General features: G+C 46.1%; 1 protein-coding gene across 1 annotated transcript in view; it reads left to right on the plus strand.

Moving 5' to 3' along the window:
- Nucleotides 1–24,153, plus strand: part of ryr2a (ryanodine receptor 2a (cardiac)) — a gene marked incomplete at both ends in the record, with an annotated part of 432,832 nt that overhangs the window by 131,950 nt on the left and 276,729 nt on the right. The window contains 3 exon segments of the mRNA XM_084331016.1: nt 6,820–6,951; nt 11,194–11,288; nt 18,488–18,663. Of these exon segments, the coding sequence (XP_084187142.1) occupies nt 6,820–6,951; nt 11,194–11,288; nt 18,488–18,663 (403 nt within the window).

The following is a 24,153-nucleotide window of genomic DNA, read 5'->3' on the forward strand; positions in this document are numbered from 1 at the left end:
CAGCACCATTACGCATTACGTCTGGGTGAGTTTTTATTGACTGTCTTGATCTATTCCGTTTTTCGTGTGTAACTATTACACTGAAGACTACCACCTTTTGTCAGACAGTCACTCACCCAGCTTTTCTATTTTTGCTTGTTCCCTTATGGGATAATATTTTTGGGACCTTCCATCTCCCTCTGTGTGTTGCTCACACCGAAGATATTATTTCACTATTGGATTGTTTTGGACTTCACTAACTGTGTGTATATTACACGAAGATATTCACTGGGACTGTGTTTGGATTTTTGCTAACGGTGTGTACATTACACGAAGATATTCACTGGGACTGTGTTTGGAGTTTTTGCTCACTGTGTGTATTACACGAAGAGATTCACTTGGGCTGTTTTGGAATTGTGCTCACTGTGTTTAAATTACACAAAGAATTGTTCACCCTGTTCTCCTGCTCGTTCAAACTGCACTGTGTTGACTCGTTCCCTCTCTCCCTCTCTCGGTCTCGCAACACATCTGAGATTCTGCCGAGAGAATTCTGCAGAGCGGTTCAGACGTCAATACCTGCTATCCCCAAGACTACCATCACGGGAGAAGCTGCAGAGCAGCAGAACTTTGCCCCTTGTCCTATGTACCTGTCTTGTTGACTTGCCCTTCCCTGTACTCTTTATTATTTAGTATCAAATAAACAAGCCCTCGTATTTGGCAACTCTGAATTCCTACTCTCTTGTGTCGTGCGTTTGGGGTCGGTATCAAACCATAACATTACGATCCAACCAATATGACGACCCCAGCCGACACAGAGAGGGTCAGAACCGCACTTGCAATTCAAGTCGAGTTGACCAGGGATCACGGTCTCCAATTAGAGCGGGCTGCGGCTGCGGTGCAGAACCTCAGGGATCAGGTCCTGCCTATGCAGGGTTCAATGGCCGCTATGGCGGGACAACAGTCCGAGATTCTCGCTCAGCTTCACTCGCTGGGCGACACCGTTAATACCTTTAATCTCTCACACCCTTCAGGAACATTCCCCGCAGCCCCAGCAGATCTCGCATCTCGGGAACCCCGTCTCTCCGTCCCACGGCTGTTCGACGGTAATCCCGAGGAGTGTGCCACATTCATCATGCAATGTGAGTTGGTTTTCCGTCATCAACCAAGCCGTTTTTCTGCTCATGGGTCCCAAGTGGCTTATATAACAAACCTACTTTCAGGCCATGCTGCCCAGTGGGTCACTTCCTCCTGGGCAATGGAAGCAGATTTTTTGTTTTCCTACCCAGACTTTGTGGCGGAGCTCCGCAGAGTGTTCCACCATCCAGCCCGAGGTCTGGACCCTGGAGCCCGGTTGGGGACCTTCCGACAGGGGAGCGGCAGGGTGACGGACTATGTCATGGAGTTCCGACTGGCGGCGGTGGAGAGTGGATGGAACGAACCTGCTCTTCGCCTAACCTTCTTGAGGGGGCTCAGTGACGCAGTCCGGGACCAGCTCGCTACCCGGGAGTTGCCCGACTCCCTCGAGGAGCTGTTTAGCCTTGTCATCCGTATTGACGGACGCCTCCTGGAGAGAAGGCGCGAGAGGACCCGACTGTTACCTCCTGAAGCACCCCGGACTCCTGGACGCCCCGTCCCCAACACTACTGGTGGTAACAGGCTTCCCCGTCCGGTTCGCGAGGAGGAACCCATGCAGCTGGGACGCTCTCATCTGAGCCAGGCGGAGCGTGAGGCAAGGCTCAGGTCCGGTCTTTGCCTCTACTGCGGAGGTGCGGGACACCTTATCGCCGACTGCCCTACCCGGCCAAAAGATCAGGCTCACCGAGACCCCGGGAGATCCTGGTGAGCCGTTTTTCCCATTCCCAGCGCCGCGCACCACCTGACCATCTGATGAGCGTCACCCTGGCCTGGGGGGACCAACGTGCCACGGTGGAGGCCCTCATCGACTCTGGGGCAGACGAGAACTTCCTCGACTTCGAGTTTGCCACCCGAGCCAACATACCTCTTGAGGACCTTGTGAGGCCCTTGGAGATCTTTTCGTTGGACCAACACCGCCTGGCCGACATCTCTCAACGCACCGGCCCAGTCGTGCTGACCATCGCTGGGAACCACGTCGAGAGAATCCAGTTCCTCATTACCCAATCCCCCCTTGTCCCGGTGGTCCTGGGTAGGCCCTGGCTCGCGCTGCACGAGCCCCACATCGCCTGGTCCTCCGGTACCATCAGGGGCTGGAGCTCCTCCTGTCACGCCCGCTGTCTGCAGGCGGCGTCCTGTCCCCCGCCCCGGAGGCCGGCTGGTGAGTTGCCCCCGGACCCCTCGTCCATTCCTCCCGAGTACCACGACCTCATGGAGGTATTCAGTAAGACCAGGGCTCAGGCCCTTCCACCTCACCGCCCCTATGACTGCGCCATCGACCTCCGCCAAGGGGCTCCCCTTCCCGGCAGCCGCCTCTACAGTCTGACTGTCCCGGAGAAGAAGGCGATGGATCTCTACATCTCTGAGTCATTGGAAGCAGGACTCATTCGGCCTTCCTCCTCCCCGGTGGCGGCCGGGTTCTTCTTTGTTGGTAAGAAGGATGGGGACCTGCGACCCTGCATCGACTATCGTCAGCTCAACGAGATCACCATCAAGAACAAATACCCCCTACCTCTCATGAGCTCCACCTTCGAGCCACTGACCCAGGCCTCGTTCTTCACCAAGCTGGACCTCCGAAGTGCCTACCATCTTGTCCGTATCCGTGAGGGCGATGAATGGAAGACCGCCTTCAAGACCCCCAGGGGCCACTACGAGTACCTTGTAATGCCGTTCGGCCTCACCAACGCCCCGGCGGTATTCCAGGCACTCATGAACGACGTCCTCCGTGACATGCTGGAGGTGTTCGTGGTGGTGTACCTGGACGACATTCTCATCTTTTCCAGGACCCTCGAGGAACACATCCTGCATGTCCGCCGTGTGCTGGAGCGCCTCCTCCACAATCGGCTCTTCGTCAAGGCGGAGAAGTGCCGTTTTCACTCCAACTCCGTCGACTACCTGGGCTTCATCGTTGAGAAGGGCTTGACCCGAGCGGATCCTCGCAAGATCCAGGCTGTGGAGGATTGGCCAGAACCCACCACTCGGAAGGAGTTACAGAGTTTCCTCGGGTTCGCCAACTTCTACCGAAGGTTCATCCGGAACTACAGTCAAGTGGCGGAGCCACTTACCAAGCTGACCTCCCCCGCTCTGCCGTTCGACTGGTCCCCAGCGGCATGCGCTGCGTTCCGCTCCCTCAAGAGAAGGTTCACTTCCGCCCCTATCCTGCTCCACCCTGACCCCAAGAGACAGTTCATCGTGGAGGTGGACGCCTCGGATTCTGGCCTGGGCGCTGTCCTATCCCAACGTTCTCTTTCAGACCAGAAGGTGCATCCTTGCGCCTTCTACTCGCGTCGCTTCCTCCCCGCCGAGAGGAACTACGACACCGGCAATCGGGAGCTGCTGGCGGTCGTGGCTGCGCTGGAAGAGTGGCGTCATTGGCTAGAGGGTGCCGAGGAGCCTTTTACCATCTGGACGGACCACAAGAACCTGACGTTCATCCGCGCTTCCAGGCGCCTCAACGGTCGGCAGGCGAGATGGGCCAGTTTCCTCAGTCGGTTCGACTTCTCGCTGACCTTCCGCCCCGGTTCCCGCAACACGAAGGCCGACTCCCTGTCCCGGATGCACTCCAAGGGGGCTCCACCCTCTGAGGACCCTTCTCCCATCCTCCCGGAGGCCAGAGTGGTTGGAGCCATCACCTTGGGCATCGAGGGTGTGGTGAGGCGTGCCCTGCGCTTCCATCGTGCTCCAAGCAACGTCCCTAGGAATCGTCTCTTCGTCCCCGACTCTGTCCGGTCCCAGGTACTGCTGTGGGGCCATACCAGCCGGTTCGCCTGCCACCCAGGCGTCCATCGCACGTTCTCCTTCCTGGCTCGTCGTTTCTGGTGGCCCACCATGCGGAACGACGTCAAGGAGTTCGTATTGGCCTGCGCGGTCTGTGCCCGCAGCAAGGCCTCTCACCAGGCACCCTCCGGGCTCTTGCAGCCACTTCCCATTCCGAGCCGTCCATGGTCACATGTGGCGCTCGACTTCGTCACTGGTCTACCCTCCTCCCAGGGGAACACCTGCCTTCTGACCGTGGTGGATCGATTCAGCAAGGGGGTCCACCTCGTGGCCCTCTCCAAGCTTCCCTCAGCGGCCGAGACGGCGGACCTCCTGACGCACCACGTGTTCCGCCTTCATGGCTTTCCCCAGGACATCGTCTCTGACCGGGGGCCCCAGTTCACCTCCCAGGTATGGCGGGCTTTTTGCAAAGGGTTGGGGGCAACGGTCAGTCTCTCCTCTGGCTATCATCCCCAGACAAACGGGCAGACGGAGAGGATGAACCAGAGCGTAGAGTCAGCTCTTCGGTGTGTGGCAGCCGAGAGACCGGCATCCTGGAGCCGTTTCCTTCCCTGGGTTGAATACTCCATCAATTCAATGGTCAGTTCCGCCACCGGCCTCTCCCCTTTTGAGGTCTCCCTGGGCTACCAGCCCCCTCTTTTCCCCGCACAGGAGACGGAAGTGGCAGTTCCCTCCGTGCAGGTCCACCTCGACCGCTGCCGACGAGTTTGGGAGATCACCAGGACCGCGCTGCTCCGAACATCTGAGCGCGCCTGTCGTGGTGCCGACCGGCGCCGGGTTCCTGCGCCGACTTACCGCCCTGGGTCCTCGGCCAAGAAGCTCAACCCCCGCTTCGTCGGGCCCTTCGAGGTCCTAAAGGTACTCAGTCCGGCGGCCCTGCGCCTGAAGCTTCCTGCATCCATGCACATCCACCCCGTGTTCCATGTCTCCCGGGTTAAGCCCGTCTCCCTCAGTCCCCTTATGCCTCCAGCTCCTGATCCGCCGCCTCCCGTGTTGGTGGATGGTCACCCCCAGTGGCAGGTCCGCCGGTTGATGGGCGTTCGTCGGCGGGGCCGGGGGTTCCAATACCTGGTGGACTGGGAGGGTTACGGCCCTGAGGAGCGTAGCTGGGTCTCCCGGCAGCTCATCGTGGATCCCGGCTTGATCACCGACTTCCATCGAGCCCATCCTGACGAGCCGGGTCGGCCTGGTCGCCGGGTGGCTCCCGTGGAGGGGGGGTACTGTGAGGTTTCTGTCCTTGCTCTCTCACTCGTTCTGTTCCTTTAACCACCCTCGCTCTGTTTTCATTTGTTTTTCTGTTAATTATTTCAATTCCCTCATTCACACGCTTCTCCCCAGTGACGTCATCAGAGACGTCGCTGATTGGTTCTCTCAGGACCGCACGCTTTTCAATCACATTCCCCAGCTGTCACTGCTTTTCAATCAATCGATCCCTTATTATTTATACCCCGTTTCTCCACTCTAAGTTTGTTGGATCGTCTTGATTTTTCTCTGGTTGCATTTCCCCGTGTTGCTGCTGCTGCTGCTTTTGCTCCTTGTGCTATCTCCAGGAATTTCCAAGAAGCCTTCCCTTGGACACCTGTTCCCGTGGCGCGCCCTCGCTCCGCTGTTTGTTCCAGCACCATTACGCATTACGTCTGGGTGAGTTTTTATTGACTGTCTTGATCTATTCCGTTTTTCGTGTGTAACTATTACACTGAAGACTACCACCTTTTGTCAGACAGTCACTCACCCAGCTTTTCTATTTTTGCTTGTTCCCTTATGGGATAATATTTTTGGGACCTTCCATCTCCCTCTGTGTGTTGCTCACACCGAAGATATTATTTCACTATTGGATTGTTTTGGACTTCACTAACTGTGTGTATATTACACGAAGATATTCACTGGGACTGTGTTTGGATTTTTGCTAACGGTGTGTACATTACACGAAGATATTCACTGGGACTGTGTTTGGAGTTTTTGCTCACTGTGTGTATTACACGAAGAGATTCACTTGGGCTGTTTTGGAATTGTGCTCACTGTGTTTAAATTACACGAAGAATTGTTCACCCTGTTCTCCTGCTCGTTCAAACTGCACTGTGTTGACTCGTTCCCTCTCTCCCTCTCTCGGTCTCGCAACACATCTGAGATTCTGCCGAGAGAATTCTGCAGAGCGGTTCAGACGTCAATACCTGCTATCCCCAAGACTACCATCACGGGAGAAGCTGCAGAGCAGCAGAACTTTGCCCCTTGTCCTATGTACCTGTCTTGTTGACTTGCCCTTCCCTGTACTCTTTATATTTAGTATCAAATAAACAAGCCCTCGTATTTGGCAACTCTGAATTCCTACTCTCTTGTGTCGTGCGTTTGGGGTCGGTATCAAACCATAACACCAAGTAAACATTATCCTCGCCTTAGCGAGAGCACAACAATTAATCAGCAGCAGTTATTAACGAAAATGTAGGTAACACCAGTCAGTCTATGGTATTTTGGCAGGAAGTAAAGTGCATTTTGGATACATATTTTTTTTATATTAAAAGTTTCGTGAATTTCATGATTTACACAGTGAAAATCCCCATTTGTAATAATGTACATTAGTTATATTTATTAGTAAAATAACACCTTAGCACCGCCATTAGCCTTTTCATGTCACGCACCACCTAGAGGGCGCTCGCGCACACCACCGTTTGGGAACCGCTGACCTATTCGTTCATGAACATATTTGTTAATGTGAACTAACGGTGTGATAACTGGTGTCACTAGAACGTGATGCCCCTGCCGGCGGGGCTGTTTCAGAACTAACGGTGTGATAACTGGTGTCATCAGAACGTGATGCCCCTCTCAGCGGGGCTGTTTCAGAACTAACGGTGTGATAACTGGTGTCATCAGAACGTGATGCCCCTCTCAGCGGGGCTGTTTCAGAACTAACGGTGTGATAACTGGTGTCATCAGAACGTGATGCCCCTCTCAGCGGGGCTGTTTAAGAGCGAGAGGAAGAACTCCGTGCCTCAGTGTCCTCCGAGGCTCCACGTCCAGTTCCTCACGCCGGTCCAGTGGAGCCGTGTCCCCAACCACTTCCTCAAGGTAAACACTATATCATCAACCACTTCCTCAAGGTAAACACTATATCATCAACCACTTCCTCAAGGTAAACACTATATCATCAACCACTTCCTCAAGGTAAACACTATATCATCAACCACTTCCTCAAGGTAAACACTATATCATCAACCACTTCCTCAAGGTAAACACTATATCATCAACCACTTCCTCAAGGTAAACACTATATCATCAACCACTTCCTCAAGGTAAACACTATATCATCAACCACTTCCTCAAGGTAACCACTATATCATCAACCACTTCCTCAAGGTAACCACTATATCATCAACCACTTCCTCAAGGTAACCACTATATCATCAACCACTTCCTCAAGGTAACCATTATACCAGGGGTTCCCAAACTTTTTCAGCTCGAGACCCAAAAGAGAAATTTGGTGTTTCCCCGGGACCCAAACTTACAAAAATACATCATGAATTGCCATAACATACATTTATAAACTACTGATAAAGAACACAACAAACCATGAATTTCAAATGTATATGAAATTTATTTATTTAATTATAAAAGTACATCACAGCAATAATCAGAGTGTAATGTTAAGTTGCTCACCACCTCATAACATATGTACATACAATTTTGTAACACTTTTAAATGAACTCTCCTTTCTATTTCTCACCCCTTTTTCAACTCTCCATTTCTTACCCCCTCCCTCCATCCCTCAACCTTAAACCCCAACATTGAGCAACATTCTGATTAATTTGTACTGACTTATTTAAAAATTATACTGACCTGACATCATGCTAGAAGGGGTATAATATTTCATCTATGGCACAATGAAATCTAATGAGACGTATGTGGCTGGTTGAAGTTTTCAACCAGCAGATCTATTCTGGGCTTGGTTTTTGAAAGTGCTATTCTGAGGTCATGCTGAGCATTTAGTCTGTTTCGATATTTGCAGGTATGCTAGAGTAGAAAACCCAGATTCACATAAGTATGTGGTGCCAAACTGAATCAACACATCTACATCTTTTCTTTTCTTTATTGGTGACCCAATAAAAATGGGTCCGCGACCCTAAGTTTGGAAAACGCTGCATTATACAGTGGAGCCGCCTCCCCAACCACTTCCTCAAGGTAAACATTATATCATCAACTACATGTCTCCAACCACTTCTGTCACTTCTGCATGATTGTGTGGCAAAGCACAACAGCAACACAATCATTAAGTTTGCTGTCGACACAGCTGTGGTGGGCCTGATCTCTGCAAACGACGAGAGGGCCTACCTGGGAGAGGTAGAGAACCTGGCGCTGTGGTGCCAGGAGAACAGCCGCTCCGTGAATGTCAGAAAAACCAAATAAATTATTGGGGATTTTAGGAGGTCGGGGCAAGGAGCCCCCTACAGCCCCCTCAGCATCTATGGGGCACCAGTCGAGAGAGTGAACAGTTTCAAGTACCTCGGAGTCCACATATCCGAGGACTTGACATGGACCACACACATTGACAGTGTAGTGAAGAAGGCACAGCAGCGCCTCTACTTCCTTAGGCTACTTCCTAAGGAAGTTCAAAGTGAGTCAGAAGATCCTCAAGAACTTCTACTCGTGCACAATAGAGAGCATCCTGACTGGTAACATCACCTCCTGGTTTGGGAATAGCACCGCACACAACCGGAGCAGACTGTAGGGAGTGGCCCAATCAGCCAAATGCACAATTGAAGGTGGGCTTCCCACTCTCCAGGACATCTACAACAAGCGTTGCAGGGCCAAGGCTAAGATAATAGTCAAAGACTCTAGCCACCCAAACAACTGCCTCTTTGCACTGCTGCAGTCAGGCAAGCGCTACCGGAGTCTCATGGCAAGCACAGAGAGACTCAGAAGGAGCTTCTATCCCCAGGCCATCAGGATGCTCAATGACTCTATGTAACATCAACCCATCCATCTACACTCATTGCACACACATCCACACACTCGCCTTTAAACAAACACTCACCTTAACACTCACTTTAGACACTTTAAAACTACACCATATTTGATCTATTTATTAAAAAGATTTGCACTACATCCATACCTAACATTTGTGTACCTCATTGTCTGAATTTTTTTTACCTCATTGTCTGCATTTTTTACTTCATTGTACTTTCATTGTACTTAGGTTGTACTTTAGTTTGTATATTGTATATTTGTATAGTGTTGGGAATTTATTCCTATTTAACTTTTTTTAGTGTATGAAGCACATTCTCATGAGGCACATACAGAACCAAGCATTTCACTGTAATCTACACTTTATACGTGACAAATAAAAGCAAACTTGAAACTTGAACTTGAAACTTCCTCAAGGTAAAGATTATATCATCAACTTCATGTCTGCTGGTCAGAGAGAAGAGTTGTGGGCGAGTTAAATGGCCTAGAGGGCAAATGAAAGGAAATAATGGGATACCGTTAACAGGGATCTGATAAATGTGTTAGCTGCTCTTAAAGGAATAGTGGTAAATACATTAGAGAAGATGGGAGACATTATTTATGAATGAGGTGCTGAAAGATTTGGAATCATTGAGAGAAAGAGGGTGGAGAGATTGTGGAGAGATCAGTTAGGTCCAGATGGCAGAAAGAAATAGAGAAATGAGTGAAGGGCAAAACAACTTAGGAAAGAAGGAGGGCCGTGTGGAGAATGTGGTGTTCAGGGCCGTTGCTTGCCATATGCGGACTATGCGGTAGCATAGGGCCCCCGAAGCCACCAGGGGGCCCCTAAACTGCCATAAAAAAATATATATTATAATTTTTATTTAAAAGAAAATGTATTCACTCAATACACTGTATACTGTATATCTATCCTGTAGGGATATAACAAATCATCAGCTTAAAATGTTTTACTGATAGGTTACTATGACCGCAAGTGGGTGTTTCTTTATAAAAAAAATAAAAAATCACATGTAGCTTACTGACAAAACTGTAGTTGCATTTTCAAACTGTATTTAACTTTAACTTTATCTTAAATAGTTCCATTTAAATTTCAATATTGTAAGTCAGAAACTTAAGGGAAATGTAGTATCCGTCTAATTTACGTGCATTTGGGAGATGTTATAATGTAGATTCGGTCAAGGAAAAGAGTTTCTTGATGTAGATTGGTGCATTTAAATGTTAAATGCATGCCCACCTTAAAGGGTTTGGAATCCGGCCCCACCATAGTTTCACAAAATAGGGGCCCCCCTAACAATATTTTGCATAGGGCCCCCAAAAAGCTAGAAACTGGTGGTGTTTCAGTGAGGACAAATTGGCTGCCTGCCAGTCATTCTTCCTATACTTGGTAATGGTCAGTTCCATGTGTTGACTGCTTCCTGTGTTGACTATGTCGTGGATTTTACCGGAGGAATCATTCGCTGGTCCATATGTTGTTTATTAGGATAAAACACAGGAGATTGGCTTCAGAAGACCAGACCGGGAGTCCTGGCCTAGAGACCCGGAAGTGGCTCCTAGAATAATGTTGTACGTCAGTATTTATACATGACCAAAGGGGTGTGGTCAGGTGACCATGTGGGACGTGGGATAGGAGGATGACAGTGTATTGGAGGGGGATGGCCAGACGGATGTCTCCACAATTACGTCATGTGTTGACTACTTCCTGTGTTGACTACTTCCTGTGTTGACTGATTACTGTGCTGACTGTTCCCTGTTCTGACTGTTCCCTGTTATGACTGTTCCCTGTTCTGACTACTTTCTGTGCTGACTACTTCCTGTGTTGACTGTTCCCTGTGTTGATTACTTCCTGTTATGACTGCTTCCTGTTATGACTACTTCCGGTGTTGACTACTTCCTGTGTTGACTGCTTCCTGTTCTGACTGCTTCCTGTTCTGATTGCTTCCTGTTCAGACTGCTTCCTGTGTTGACTGTTCCCTCTGTTGACTGCTTCCTGTGTTGACTGTTCCCTCTGTTGACTACTTCCTGTGTTGACTGCTTCCTGTGTTGACTACTTCCTGTGTTGATTGCTTCCTGTTCTGACTAATTCCTGTGTTGACTGCTTCTTGTTCTGACGTCTTCCTGTGTTGACTGTTTCCTGTATGTATTACTTCCTGTGTTGACTGTTCCCTGTGTTTATTACTTCCTGTGTTGACTACTTCCTGTGTTGACTACTTCCTGTGTTGACTGTTCCATGTGTTGATTACTTCCTGTGTTGACTACTTCCTGTGTTGACTGTTCCCTGTGTTGACTGTCCCTTGTGTTGATTGCTTCCTGTTCTGACTGCTTCCTGCTCTGACTGCTTCCTGTCTGGAGGTGTCGGTTGCCAGGGTGAATGATCGGCACGGCTGGTTGGTTCAGTGTAACGAGCCTCTACAGTTTATGTCCCTACACATACCAGAGGAGAACAGGTACGACACACACACACACACACACACACACGCACGCACGCACGCACGCACGCACGCACGCACACACACACACACACACACGCTCACACACCACACTAACACACAGAATGCACGCGCACACACACACACACACACACACACACACACACACACACACACACACACACACACACACACACACACACACACACACACACACACACACACACACACACACACACACACACACACACACACACACTCAGACACAGAATGCACACACACCACACTAACACACAGAATGCATGGACGCACACACATGTTCATATGGCTTCTAAAACATTTCAAATGTAAGATAAATTGTTACTAAATCATGTCGAAAATGTATAAGAAAATCATGCAAGTCTTGGTACCGCCCCTGATCACCAGGTGGGGCTGATGCGTGATTACACAAACAAGCCGCATTTCTCTGAGACGCTCTCTGATTGGCACTGACTGACGCTCTCTGATTGGCCACTGACGTGTTTGGCAAATCGCGTGACGAGCTGTGTCGTTGCCCATTTCCTCGTCAAACAGCCTGCAAACTACCTGCCGTTCTATCGCCATGCTCTAAGACAAACTCTAACCTTAACCAACTTCGAAAGAGTGCCTAAGCTTAACCGTCGAAAGAACTTGCCGTCACGCTCTAAGACAAACTCTAACCTTAACCAACTTCGAAGAGTGCCTAAGCGTAACCAGTGTAGAAACAGGCGTCGGCCAATCAGAGAGCGTCTCAGAGAAATGCGGCTTGTTTGTGTAATCACGCGGGGCTGATATCTATTAATTTCATTTCCTGTATAAAAAAGATGCAATTTCCTGTTGTGTTCATACTTGAAAAAGACCGGAAGGGTCGAAACGTTTTTTTGTCACAATTAAAACACCTCATCAGCATCAAGAGTGAGTTGCGAGCCCTGCTTTGTTTCATTCACCAATATTATTGGGCCATGCCACCTGAAGGAGCTGTCTACTCTAACTACTGTAGGCTGGTAGTTAGGGCTGTCTTAAATACTTCGAAGCTTCGAAGCTTCGTTCGATGGGCACGGGATTCGAACGGGAAAATAAAATTTTAATATTAAAAAAATATATATTGTTTTACTGCTAAATCTTGCGCCTCCAATGCAACGGACGTCATACGCCTCATTAAGTCGAATCTTGGGCCCAGAAGCTTCGACGGCTAAAAAAAGCTTCGAAGGTCAGCCCTACTGGTAGTGCAACTACAGCTGACCCAACTCTATTCCAACGAGAAATGGATCCATGTCAGGATTTCTGCAATCTGTACAACTATACCAGTGACACGTTTGATCCATGCCAGGATTTCACAAAGATCATTGTTGTCTCCAACCCTGGAGACATTCATCATTGCTTGTCTCATTTGAAACAGAACACAGGATTACACTTCTCTCACTGTGAATTTTTTTTTAAAGTGTTTTAATCTTCTAGAGAGTAAGATGTGGTGTGAGAGCATGTGAAGAGGGTAATTTGCACTCAATGCGTGAGAGTTGGCAACTTTGTGACTGACTATGTACGTTTTCTTTTAAAAGAACACACCAACATTATGGGAAATGTGCTTACCGTCTTTTCCAGAGTCAGGCAAGAAGATAGACACCAATTTCTCTGTGCGTTCAGTAGAAATGTATTCGTCTGTAAGCTAGCCTAGCTTAGCACAAATTAATGGAAGTTGATACGGACCAGCTAGCCTAGTTGTTGGCCAAAAACACCTCTCCCAGAGTTTTAAGCTAGGCTAGCTGGTCCGTATCTATCAGCGCATAATGTTACCGTGTTCTTTTAACCTCTTAAGCCTGATCAGCTCGGTACCGGTACGATATTTATTTCACGTCACAAATAGTACATAATAATACAGTCCGTATTAAGTGGTGTTGTGTTTCTTTTTCAAATAGCCAAGAGTAAAGACACTAATAATAATAATAATAATTAATTTAATTTATATAGCGCTTCTCAATGACCCGAAGTCGCTGACAGTAGTCGGGAGCAAAGTAAAAACAAAGAAACAAAAACAAAGAAACAAAAACAAAGAAACAACAAAGAAACAAAAACAAAAGGAACATGAGACCATGGGGGGAACAGGGAAGACAGCATGAGATATCAAACGACCACATCAAACAAGAGGTGGACGCGGGCAAATACTGCGGCATGGTCATGCTGGACCTAAAAAAGGCCTTCTCCCCCACTGCCAATCTGCATATGGCTCGCTGATAACAAACTATCATTACACATGGGCAAAACAGAGTCCATTCTCTTCGGTTCAAATAACAAACTCAGCAAGACCGACGGCTTCTCAGTTACAGTGGGTGACAATATTGTCACAAGGAAAGAAGATATTACCTACCTGGGTTCCATCCTAGAGGCAAATCTTTCCTGTGACAAAATGGCATCCAATGTAATAAAAAAAGTCAACCAACGAACTCGATTCTTGTACCGGATCTCCTCACTGGTAAACAAGAATACCCTGAAGACTCTGGCAGGAGCACTCATTCAAGGGTACTACGACTATGCTTGCACCTCATGGTACCAAAGCACCTCAAAGGCGCTAAAAACAAAATTACAAACATCTCAAAACAAACTGGTCAGACTACTGCTTGACCTTACTCCTAGAACCCACCTCACCCCTGCCCACTTTGACAACCTAGGATGGCTTAGAGTAGACGACAGAGTACAGCAACTTGCAATGGGCCTGGTCTACAAGATACACTACACGACCAAGGTACCCATGTACATGTCAAAATACTTCCCAAAGGTCAGTGAATACCACGATCACAACACCAGAGGGAGCTCCACAAATCATGTTAAACCCAGATTCGGCTCAAACAAGGGACTAAACACGTTTCGCAATTATGCCACATCAATGTGGAACGCCCTACCCAAAGCTGTAAAGGAATGTGAATCACTACCCACTTTCAAAAACCTTCTCAAAAAACACCTAAGGGAGACTGCAATTCGTAACTGGCCCCTGTAAATGTCCGAACACAACCCCCTCCAATGTACAGTAAATTACCAAGTATGGTCTTGTCAATATTCCAATGTACAGTTTTGTTTGTACAGTTGTACAGTGTCCCCCACCCACCCCTCCTACCCAACCTCCCCCCCCCCCCCACTCCTACCCAACCCCCCCACCCAACCACCTCCAATGTACAGTCCCCCCCACCCCCCCCCCCCACCTACCCAATCCAATGTACAGTTTCTACGTCAAATGTATATACTCTTTTTTCTGGACTCTTTTTGTATCACAAACAGTACTGTATTTGCAAATCTGGTATGTCATAAATGTATAGATGTAGCAGTACTGTCTATCTGTATGTCATGTATGTCATATATGTTACGATGAATTGAAAATGGGGGACCCTGATGTAAACAAGACGAAAGTCTTTCTCTGGTCTGCATCCCCTTAACAATTGTATGTATTGAGCTGTACTGTACTGTACCCATTCTGCAATCTGTTAATAAAGTTTTCAATCAATCAATCAATCAATCAATCAATCAATCAATCAATCAATCAATCAATCACAAAAAGACAGAGCGGCAGGAGACAGACATCAATCAGGTTGGAGGGGGGGGGGGGGGTTATGGGTGGGGGGGTTGAAGGCAAGGGAGAACAGGTGGGTTTTGAGGCGAGCTTTGAAGGTGTAGAGTGTAGGGGAGTCTCTGATGGACTGAGGGAGCGAGTTCCAGAGTCGGGGTGCACCGTGCAGTACGAGAGAAGGCCTGATCACCAACGTTTTTGAGTTTGGATGTCGGGACAGTGAGGGAGGCAGTGGAGGAGGACCGGAGGGAACGGTGGGGGCGGTAGGGAAGAAGGGGATCAGTCAGGTAGGGGGGGGGGGCAGGCTGTGGAGGGCTTTGAAGGTGAGGAGTAGTGTTTTAAAGTTTATGCTGTGTTTGATCGGGAGCCAGTGGAGAGAGTGGAGTACAGGAGTGATGTGTTCACGGGACCGGGTGTTAGTGAGGAGGCGGGCGGCTGAGTTTTGGACCATTTGCAGTTTATGGAGGGAGCGGGAGGTGATGCCAGTGAGGAGGGAGTTGCAATAGTCCAGGCGGGAGAAGATGAAGGCGTGTATGAGGGATTCAGCAGCAGGGGGGGAGAGGCAGTGACGGATTTTAGCAATGTTGCGAAGGTGAAAGTATGATTTTTTTACAATGGAGCGGACGTGGGGGTCAAATGAGAGGGTGGGGTCGAGGAGGACACCAAGGTTTCGGACTAGGGGGGAGGGGGTGATGGTGGAGTCATTGATGGTGAGTGTGATGGGTCCGTATCTGGTGAGGGTGGTTTTGGTGCCAATAATGAGAAGTTCCGTCTTGTCACTGTTCAACTAACTAACTAACACTAACCTTATCAAAACAGCAGTCAAAGTGTATATTTTCAGCACTACGTTTGTTTAGCAATGATTTTAAGTATTATTACCTCATTCTTCCACCTTAGAAACATAGCAAGACTCCGTCCCACACTCACCCTGCCAGATGCGGAAAAGCTTGTTCACGCCTTTGTCTCCTCAAGGCTTGACTACTGCAACGCACTGCTCATCAGGATCCCTAGCAAGAGCATCCAGAAGCTCCAACACATTCAGAACTGTGCTGCTAGGATCCTGATGAGAGTGCGGAAATATGAACACATCACACCCATACTCCATTCCCTACACTGGCTCCCTGTCTCCTCCAGGATTGAATACAAGGTCTCCCCCCTCACCCATCAGTGCATCCACAGCAACGCCCCCTCCTATCTAAAGGAGCTTATCGCTTCCCCGACCTCCACCCGCTCCCTCCGCTCTGGACACTCAAACACATTCCAACCCATACACAGGACACACCTCTGCACCATGGGTGACCGGGCCGCGTGTTGCTTCTTCCCAATCCAACAGTGCAAAAATGCGGAAGCATTCGTCACCGCACGCCACTACGGTAAAGCGCCTTTCTTTTCAGGCCCGCTTAGACAAATGCTATGGCATTTCCGCGTACATTGCAACGAATCACTTGAAACCTCGGCTGGCTGTCTATTGCCATTCTCTAAGTCAAACTCTAACCTTAACCAGCTCCTTAACAGCGCCTAAACTTAACCCTTCTAACCTTAAGCAACTCCGAAACAATGCCTAAACTTAACCGGCGAAATGAAACGGCGAAAGAATGCCGAATGCACGTTAAAAAAAAATAAATAAAAAGAAATTGAAGGGAATCGAACTCGCCAGCAACAAGCCGTAGGATCCACAGCCATGCAGTCTTGCCAATTGAGCTATATTTCTGGATACTGAATAAGGGGCGGTTACTGAGATATAATGAGCTCCGCTCCGGTGCACGCACCTGGGCGCTGGGCGAAGGAAAATGAAAGGCGCATTACCGCACGCCACTACGGTACCTGCGGTGACGAATGCGGAAGCATTTTTGCACTGTTGGATTGGGAAGAAGCAACAGGCGACCGGGCCTTCTGCTCAGCTGCTCCTCGGCTGTGGAATGCACTCCCCGACCATCTGAGAGCACCACAGTCCGTTGGGGTTTTTAAAAGGGGCCTAAAAACATTTATTTTTAACAAGGCATTTGCCTGAATCATTCGTTTACTTTTTTTTTTTTTTTTTTTTAATGAAAATCGTCATTTTTGGTCAATGTTAGCATGGTGTTATTCACTATCAAAGATTACAAATAAAAATTATATTCTCCTTTGGTTCATTACAATTTACTCAAGTATAGTAACAGACACAATATGTATGACAATGGGAATACATTCCCTGAGGTCCATAGATGTCCCTAGATACCAAGAACATGCAAATGGACCTTGTAGAAGTGGAGCAATCTTCCATTTACTTGGGGTATGTACTTTTAGGTGGATTTTCTGAAAATATGACTAGGGTTTAACCTCTTAAGCCCGGAGCCCTATTTTCTGAAAATCCGCATAAAATACATACCTAAGTAAATGGAATATTGCTCCACTTCTACAAGGTCCATTTGCATATTATTTGTATCTACTGTAGGGACATCTATGGACCTCAGTGAATGTATTCCCAGTGTCAGAAATATTATGTAGACTTGCTTAAATTGTGGTGAAACAAAGGAGAATATGAATTATGATTTTTCTTTGCATCTTTGACAGTGAATAACACCATGCTAATAATGACCAGACATGAAAAACTGCCACTGAGCTCGTTCAGCACCTTCTTGAGATCCCATGTACCGGACCTGTCAGGCTTAAGAGGTTAAAACAGACTTCTATTTACTGGCATTTGAATCTTCTTAAAGGGGTTTGTGCTGATCTCGTTCAGTACCTTATTGAGATCATGTGTACAAAAGAAATCTAAGGAAATGAATAAAGGGAAGATGATTAAACAGAAGGTTCTGTAGATACAGTACTGAATTCTCCCATCCGGACCTATGCAATTTGAAATATTATTATAGAATAGCGTGCTTATAAATTACCTTATTATAGCCAATTCGCACATTTATATATATATATTATCTTTCAAATGCCCGAGTTCAATTTGGATTTAGTATCACCAGGTGTGCATAAGAACAGATAATGAAATCTACTGTAATGTACAGTAGCTTTTACATTTTTATCAGGGTGGCACCATTTTGAAACTATTTTCAAATCTAATTGTTGCTACATGCTAAAAATAGGGAAGAGAAACTAACTGCGCTTCAATATATGTCAATAATGTTCCGTTTTGTGGTTTATTATCCTGAATAATAAGAGATATTAAAAAAATGCATACAGAAGTAATGTGCTTGAAACCCCATAGAGGATTTTGTGAAGTGTTGTTCAGAAAAATTCCAACACTCATCGAAAGCTATCGATGTCCTCTACAAAATGGCCCCAAAAAACTACAATTCCCGACGTTCAAATTGTCCAAAATGGCGACTTTCGAGGAACTAAACTAGACCATAACGAAAATTTAAATCTATCTAATAACACTTTAACCTATTGGTAAACTAACGTATTGATGATAATATACATTATAACTGCTGTTGTGACATGGTTATGATGTTTATACTTGAATATGTTTGACAAAAAAAACGATACTTTTGTCAAACAGTCTGGAGAGATTGATTTATGACGTGATGTCATTTCGGGGACCGGTACCGGTCCCGTTGGGTGGAAGAGGTTAAGAGGTTTACCTTTATTGAACTACTGTAGGAAGTCACCTAGTTGACCATCTATGTGTCTGTATGTGTTTGTATCTCAGGTCGGTGGACGTCCTGGAGTTGTCTGAGCAGACAGAGTTGTTGTCGTTCCACCATCACACTCTGAGACTCTACTCCGCCGTCTGTGCGCTGGGAAACAACCGCGTGGCTCACGCCCTCTGTAGCCACGTGGACGAAGCACAGCTGCTGCAGGCCATAGAGAACAAATACATGCCAGGTAATAGACTGATCCCAGCCATAGAGAACAAATACATGCCAGGTAATAGACTGATCCCAGCCATTGAGAACAAATACATGCCAGGTAATAGACTGATCCCAGCCATAGAGAATAAATACATACCAAGTAATAGACTGATCCCAGCCATAGAGAATAAATACATGCCAGGTAATAGACTTATCCCAGCCATAGAGAAAAAATACATGCCAGGTAATGGACTGATCCCAGCCATAGAGAACAAATACATGCCAGGTAATAGACTGATCCCAGCCATAGAGAATAAATACATGTCAGGTAATAGACTGATCCCAGCCATAGATAATAAATACATGCCAGGTAATAGACTGATCCCAGCCATAGAGAACAAATACATGCCAGGTAATACGTTCACAATGGGCCTCATTCAACAATACTCTCTTATTATTTGTCTTATATTCTTGCATACCTGTCTGTTAACACTTTCGCGGCCACTGGGGCCTGTCTAATATAATGGTTGAGGGCCAGCTTTTGTAAACAAACGTGTGGCTTTTTGTACAGCTAAATCTATACTTTATAGTATTGCTATCTGTCCATTCTCATTGTCAATTGAGTGCATAAACCGTCCCTTCAAAATGGCTTAAAGAAAAAGAAATGCATCAATAGGTTCTCATTTTATAGCGCCGTGAATAAAAGCTTTATAGCGGATTTGGGCTAGTATATTTTCTGGAAGGCTAGTTATAGAGCTAATAGCTGCTAACGTTATATCCAATGGCATTTCCGTTTTACAGATGCTACAGAAATAACTCAAACTGCATATGATCCGGACGATCCCAAAGCATGTATGCATGAAAGGGGGGGGGGGGGGGGGACGTCGTTTATTATTATTGATTACCAATAACCGTGTTCGTCTAAGTAGCCACATACGCTGGTCGGCTGGTTGAGTATCATAGCAAGCTCTGATCGGGCTGTAATTTACGTGAAAAAGATCTTACCATGAGCCGGTGGGATCCCCCCGAGCATTTCCCCGTTATCGATCGCCATCTGGTAGATCGATATGTCCATTGGCTGATGATAAATACCCTTATTGCATGGTGAAATCTGCGATTCGAAACATAATCCAAGCTACATGCTGCAGATCCAGAATCGTGCTACTGAAAACACCATGGAAAGAAAACAAAGACACTGATCCGTTCGCCCACAGGGCACATTGCAGTAGCGCGATAGCGCCCCTAAGAGGATCTGGCCGGTATTGCACATTGTCGAATTCATAGAGTAGGGAAGATCTGCAGTGCAGCTCGGCGACCTTGAACAGGTTATTAAAATGGAATAAAAGCAATAACAACTTCCCACGGATATCTCTGTGATTCTGTCCACAACGCATGGATTCGAAAGCCGGATATATCCGTGCTTCGTCCCCAATGTGTTAAGAGAACAATAAGAAAAGCCACCGCCACATTCATCAAGCCGTTCTTAAAGTCCAAATCTGTTCTTACCCAGGTTTTTTTAATGGTGAATCCCACTCATTCTAAACTGGATGCGCGTTCTCGCGCAATCATTTGCATACAGAGACACGCCTTGCGTGCTCATTATAATACGAGAGCCGTATTATATATAATATATAGATGACAATACAAATCTTTAAGACACATTGAAAGCAAAACAAAAATGTTAAAGTACCAGGGGACAAACTTCAATTCTATTTGTGTACATCAGTGTTGTGCTAGTTACTGAAAAATAGTAACTCAGTTACTTTACTCGTTACTTCATTTCAAAAGTAACTCAGTTACTTTACTAGTTACTTACACCCAAAAGTAATGCGTTACTGTGAAAAGTAACTATTTAGTTACTTTAAAAAATATATATTGCTCCCATTATTGCCCTTACAAATTCTTACAGTCAACATCTGTTGATCAATTTGACAGCTTCCACTAATCTCTCTCTCTTTCTCTCCTAGTATGTCTCTTGCTCTCTGTCTCTCATTCTCCCCCTTTCTTCCTCACTCCCCACCCCTTCCTTCCTTCCTCCCTCCCTCCCTCCCTCCCTCTCTCACACACACACACACACACACACACACACACACACACACACACACACACACACACACACACACACACACACACACACACACACACACACACACACACACACACACACACACACACACACACACACACACACACGCACACATACGCGCACAGCATTGCAATTTTAGATTGAATCTTGGCTTGAAGTGTAGAGCATTTTTTCTCTATCTCTCTCTGTCTACAATATCTTACTTGTGGTCTCTCATTGGGTCTCATTCCCGAACGAAGTTACGACAAAATATTTCGTCTTAGCCAGATTTCGGCCCATTTAAGACATATTAGGGCTGGGAGTGGGAGTCCCCAAACTTTCCTGAGATCTTATTTGATCGTGGCTGAGAGCAGATTTAAGAGTGCTGAGGAGCACACTTAAATATGCTCTCAGCCCACGATCAAATCTCATGATTGATTGACTAATTTAAAATGTTATTATAACTTGACAGACTGTGTTCTCATAGTGATTCCTTCACGTCAACGCTACAGGCCTCCTTGGAATTAATTACTTAATCATAATTAAAATAAATATGACAATATTTGTACGATAAGAAATTACGCATGATGTCGGAAAAATAAATAATATGGATTCATCTGATCACAGGGCAGCTGCTTAACCATATCTGAACCAGCTATTTTGGACAAATGTATAATTACTTTAATTACTCAGATATTCAAACACAAGTATGCAATTATTGTGAAATGATTGAAAATAATAATAATTTAATGCCTTCTGTGGAATTTGTATTTCTTATTTGTTACACATCTGTTTTAATGATTAATTATATACATTTGAAATAATGCAGGTCAACATGCAATGTATCCCATTGATTGGTATACAATGGGACAGACCTTTGTTTGATTGATTGATTGAAAACTTTATTAACAGATTGCAGAATGGGTACAGTACAGTACAGCTCAATTACATAAGGGGATGCAGACCAGAGAAAGAATTTCGTCTTGTTTACATCAGGGTCCCCCATTTTCAATTCATCATAACATATATGACACACATGACACAGATAGACAGTACTGCTACATCTATACATTTATGACATACCAGATTTGCAAATACAGTACTGTTTGTGATACAAAAAGAGTCCAGAAAAGAGAGTACATTTGACGTAGAAACTGTTGGAGGAGGTTGGGTAGGAGGGGTGGGTGGGGGATAGACTTACACTGTACAATCAAAACTGTACATTGGAATATTGACAAAACCATACTTGGTCATTTACTGTACATTGGAGGGGGTTGATATAGCTATAAACCTGCATTCCTTCGAATATATCATTAATCAATTAAACTTATATTGAAATACACTATATAGCCTATACACCAACACTGAAATGACAGTGGATAAATAAATAAGAACTAAAGCTAATCGGTGGAAATAGACTGCATTAATATTCCATAACAAGTCTTGTGTGCGCCTACGAATGAACAGTAGCCTATAGGCTTAATTATGGAATAATAAGCCATACTGCGTCCATTCATTCCCTACCCAACCCCCCCCCCCCCCCCCCACCTCCAATGTACAGCCCCCACCCACCCACCCAACCCCACCCCACCCACCCAACCTCCTCCAATGTACAGTTTCTACGTCAAATGTATATACACTCTTTTTCTGGACACTTTTGTATCACAAACAGTACTGTATTTGCAAATCTGATATGTCATAAATGTATAGATGTAGCAGTACTGTCTATCTGTATGTCATGTATGTCATATATGTTATGATGAATTGAAAATGGGGGACCCTGATGTAAACAAGACGAAAGTCTTTCTCTGGTCTGCATCCCCTTAACAATTGTATGTATTGAGTGTATCCTGTACTGTACCCATTCTGCAATCTGTTAATAAACTTTTCAATCAATCAATTACGCCCGCCGTAGGCTATATATATTATATGTCATTCATTCATTCATATACAGTACTGCGCGCACGCGTGTGTGTGCGCGCGCGCTGCAGCAGGTGTGTACCGCGAGCTGTATATGATGCCAATACATTAATCTAATCTAGTTTTGATGGGCGCAAGCGTGATTACGAAACCTAGCCACATTTCTCGGAGACGCTCTCTGATTGGCACTGACTGACGCTAGTTTCGTAATCACGCGGCTCGCAAAGCACTTCCGCCATTCCATTTCACACAGCTGCGTCACCAGTTGCCTTATAAGTAGCTATGGAGGCGTTGTTTTGTATGCAAATGAGCTGAACGGGAACGCGCTTTAGAGTTTAAGACAGAATGCCATTCTCCAAGCAGATATCAGATAATATAATTTGTGCGACCTTTTCAGCCACTTAAGACATATTACCAGCACGTTCAGGACTCAGAGTGTACTTGTCATAGATTATGTCTCAGTGGTTCGAAGATAAGTCTTCCAGAATATATCTTTGAAAAAATTTCGGGAATCTGGCTAAGACGAAATATTTTGTCGTAACTTCGTTCGGGAATGAGACCCATTGATTATGTCTCACTGGTTCCAAGATAAGTCTTCCAGAATATATCTTTGAAAAGTTTTCGGGAATGAGACCCATTGATATGAGCTATAACCAAACCCTTAGAGAGAGAGAGAGAGAGAGAGAGAGAGAGAGAGAGAGAGAGAGAGAGAGAGAGAGAACGAGTAAGATATTGTAGAGAGAGAGAGCTTAGGTTCTAGGTTGAAAATAAGTGCACGCTAGGTTGAATGAATAGCCTTGACGTCGCCATTGGAGCGTGTCATTATAAGCGCCTTGCAAGTTGCAACGTTGGTTAAGATATGAAAATACTTGCCAGTAGTGTAAGGATGCATTAGCCATTAGCTAGCTTACTTACAGAGACTTGTGGTGGAGGTTGTAGCTGTGTTCAACTTCTGAACGAGCCCGCCAGCTTGATTTCAGCCAGGCAGAAAACGGGTCCAGAAACGAACGTTTTAATCCACAACCATCCACAACAGAATACTGCAGTCCAAATGTATTTCCGAGGCTTGATTCTTCTCTCAGACCGATGCAATGTCTTGAAACTATGTTTATTGGCGACGCGAGTGTAGTAGCAGTGTGTAAACAAACACGCCCACAACGTGTCTCCGCACACAGGAGTCAGGACTGTTCGCTATCGCTTGCTACCAATCTACATACAAATAACGCAGTAACGCAGTAACGAACCATTTAGTAACGTAACGGAGTTACTGAATTTAAAAAGTAATGCGTTAGAGTACTAGTTACTGCCAAAAGTAACGGCGTTACTGTAACTTTGTAACGCGTTAGTCCCAACACTGGTGTACATTTATATCTATGTGTTAATTTGTTACATTTACTTTGATTTAGGAAAGTAATGTTTTAAGTCAAGCCTGATGTTACCTTGCACAAACGAATGATCCCAGTATCTTCCACACAGTGAGGCATACAGTTTATTAATTGAACAATGGGTCTCGGATCGGTACTCGGTATCGGCCGATAC

This window comes from Notolepis coatsorum, assembly GCF_963971535.1.
Source record: "Notolepis coatsorum genome assembly, chromosome: 15".
Lineage (NCBI taxonomy): Eukaryota > Metazoa > Chordata > Actinopteri > Aulopiformes > Paralepididae > Notolepis > Notolepis coatsorum.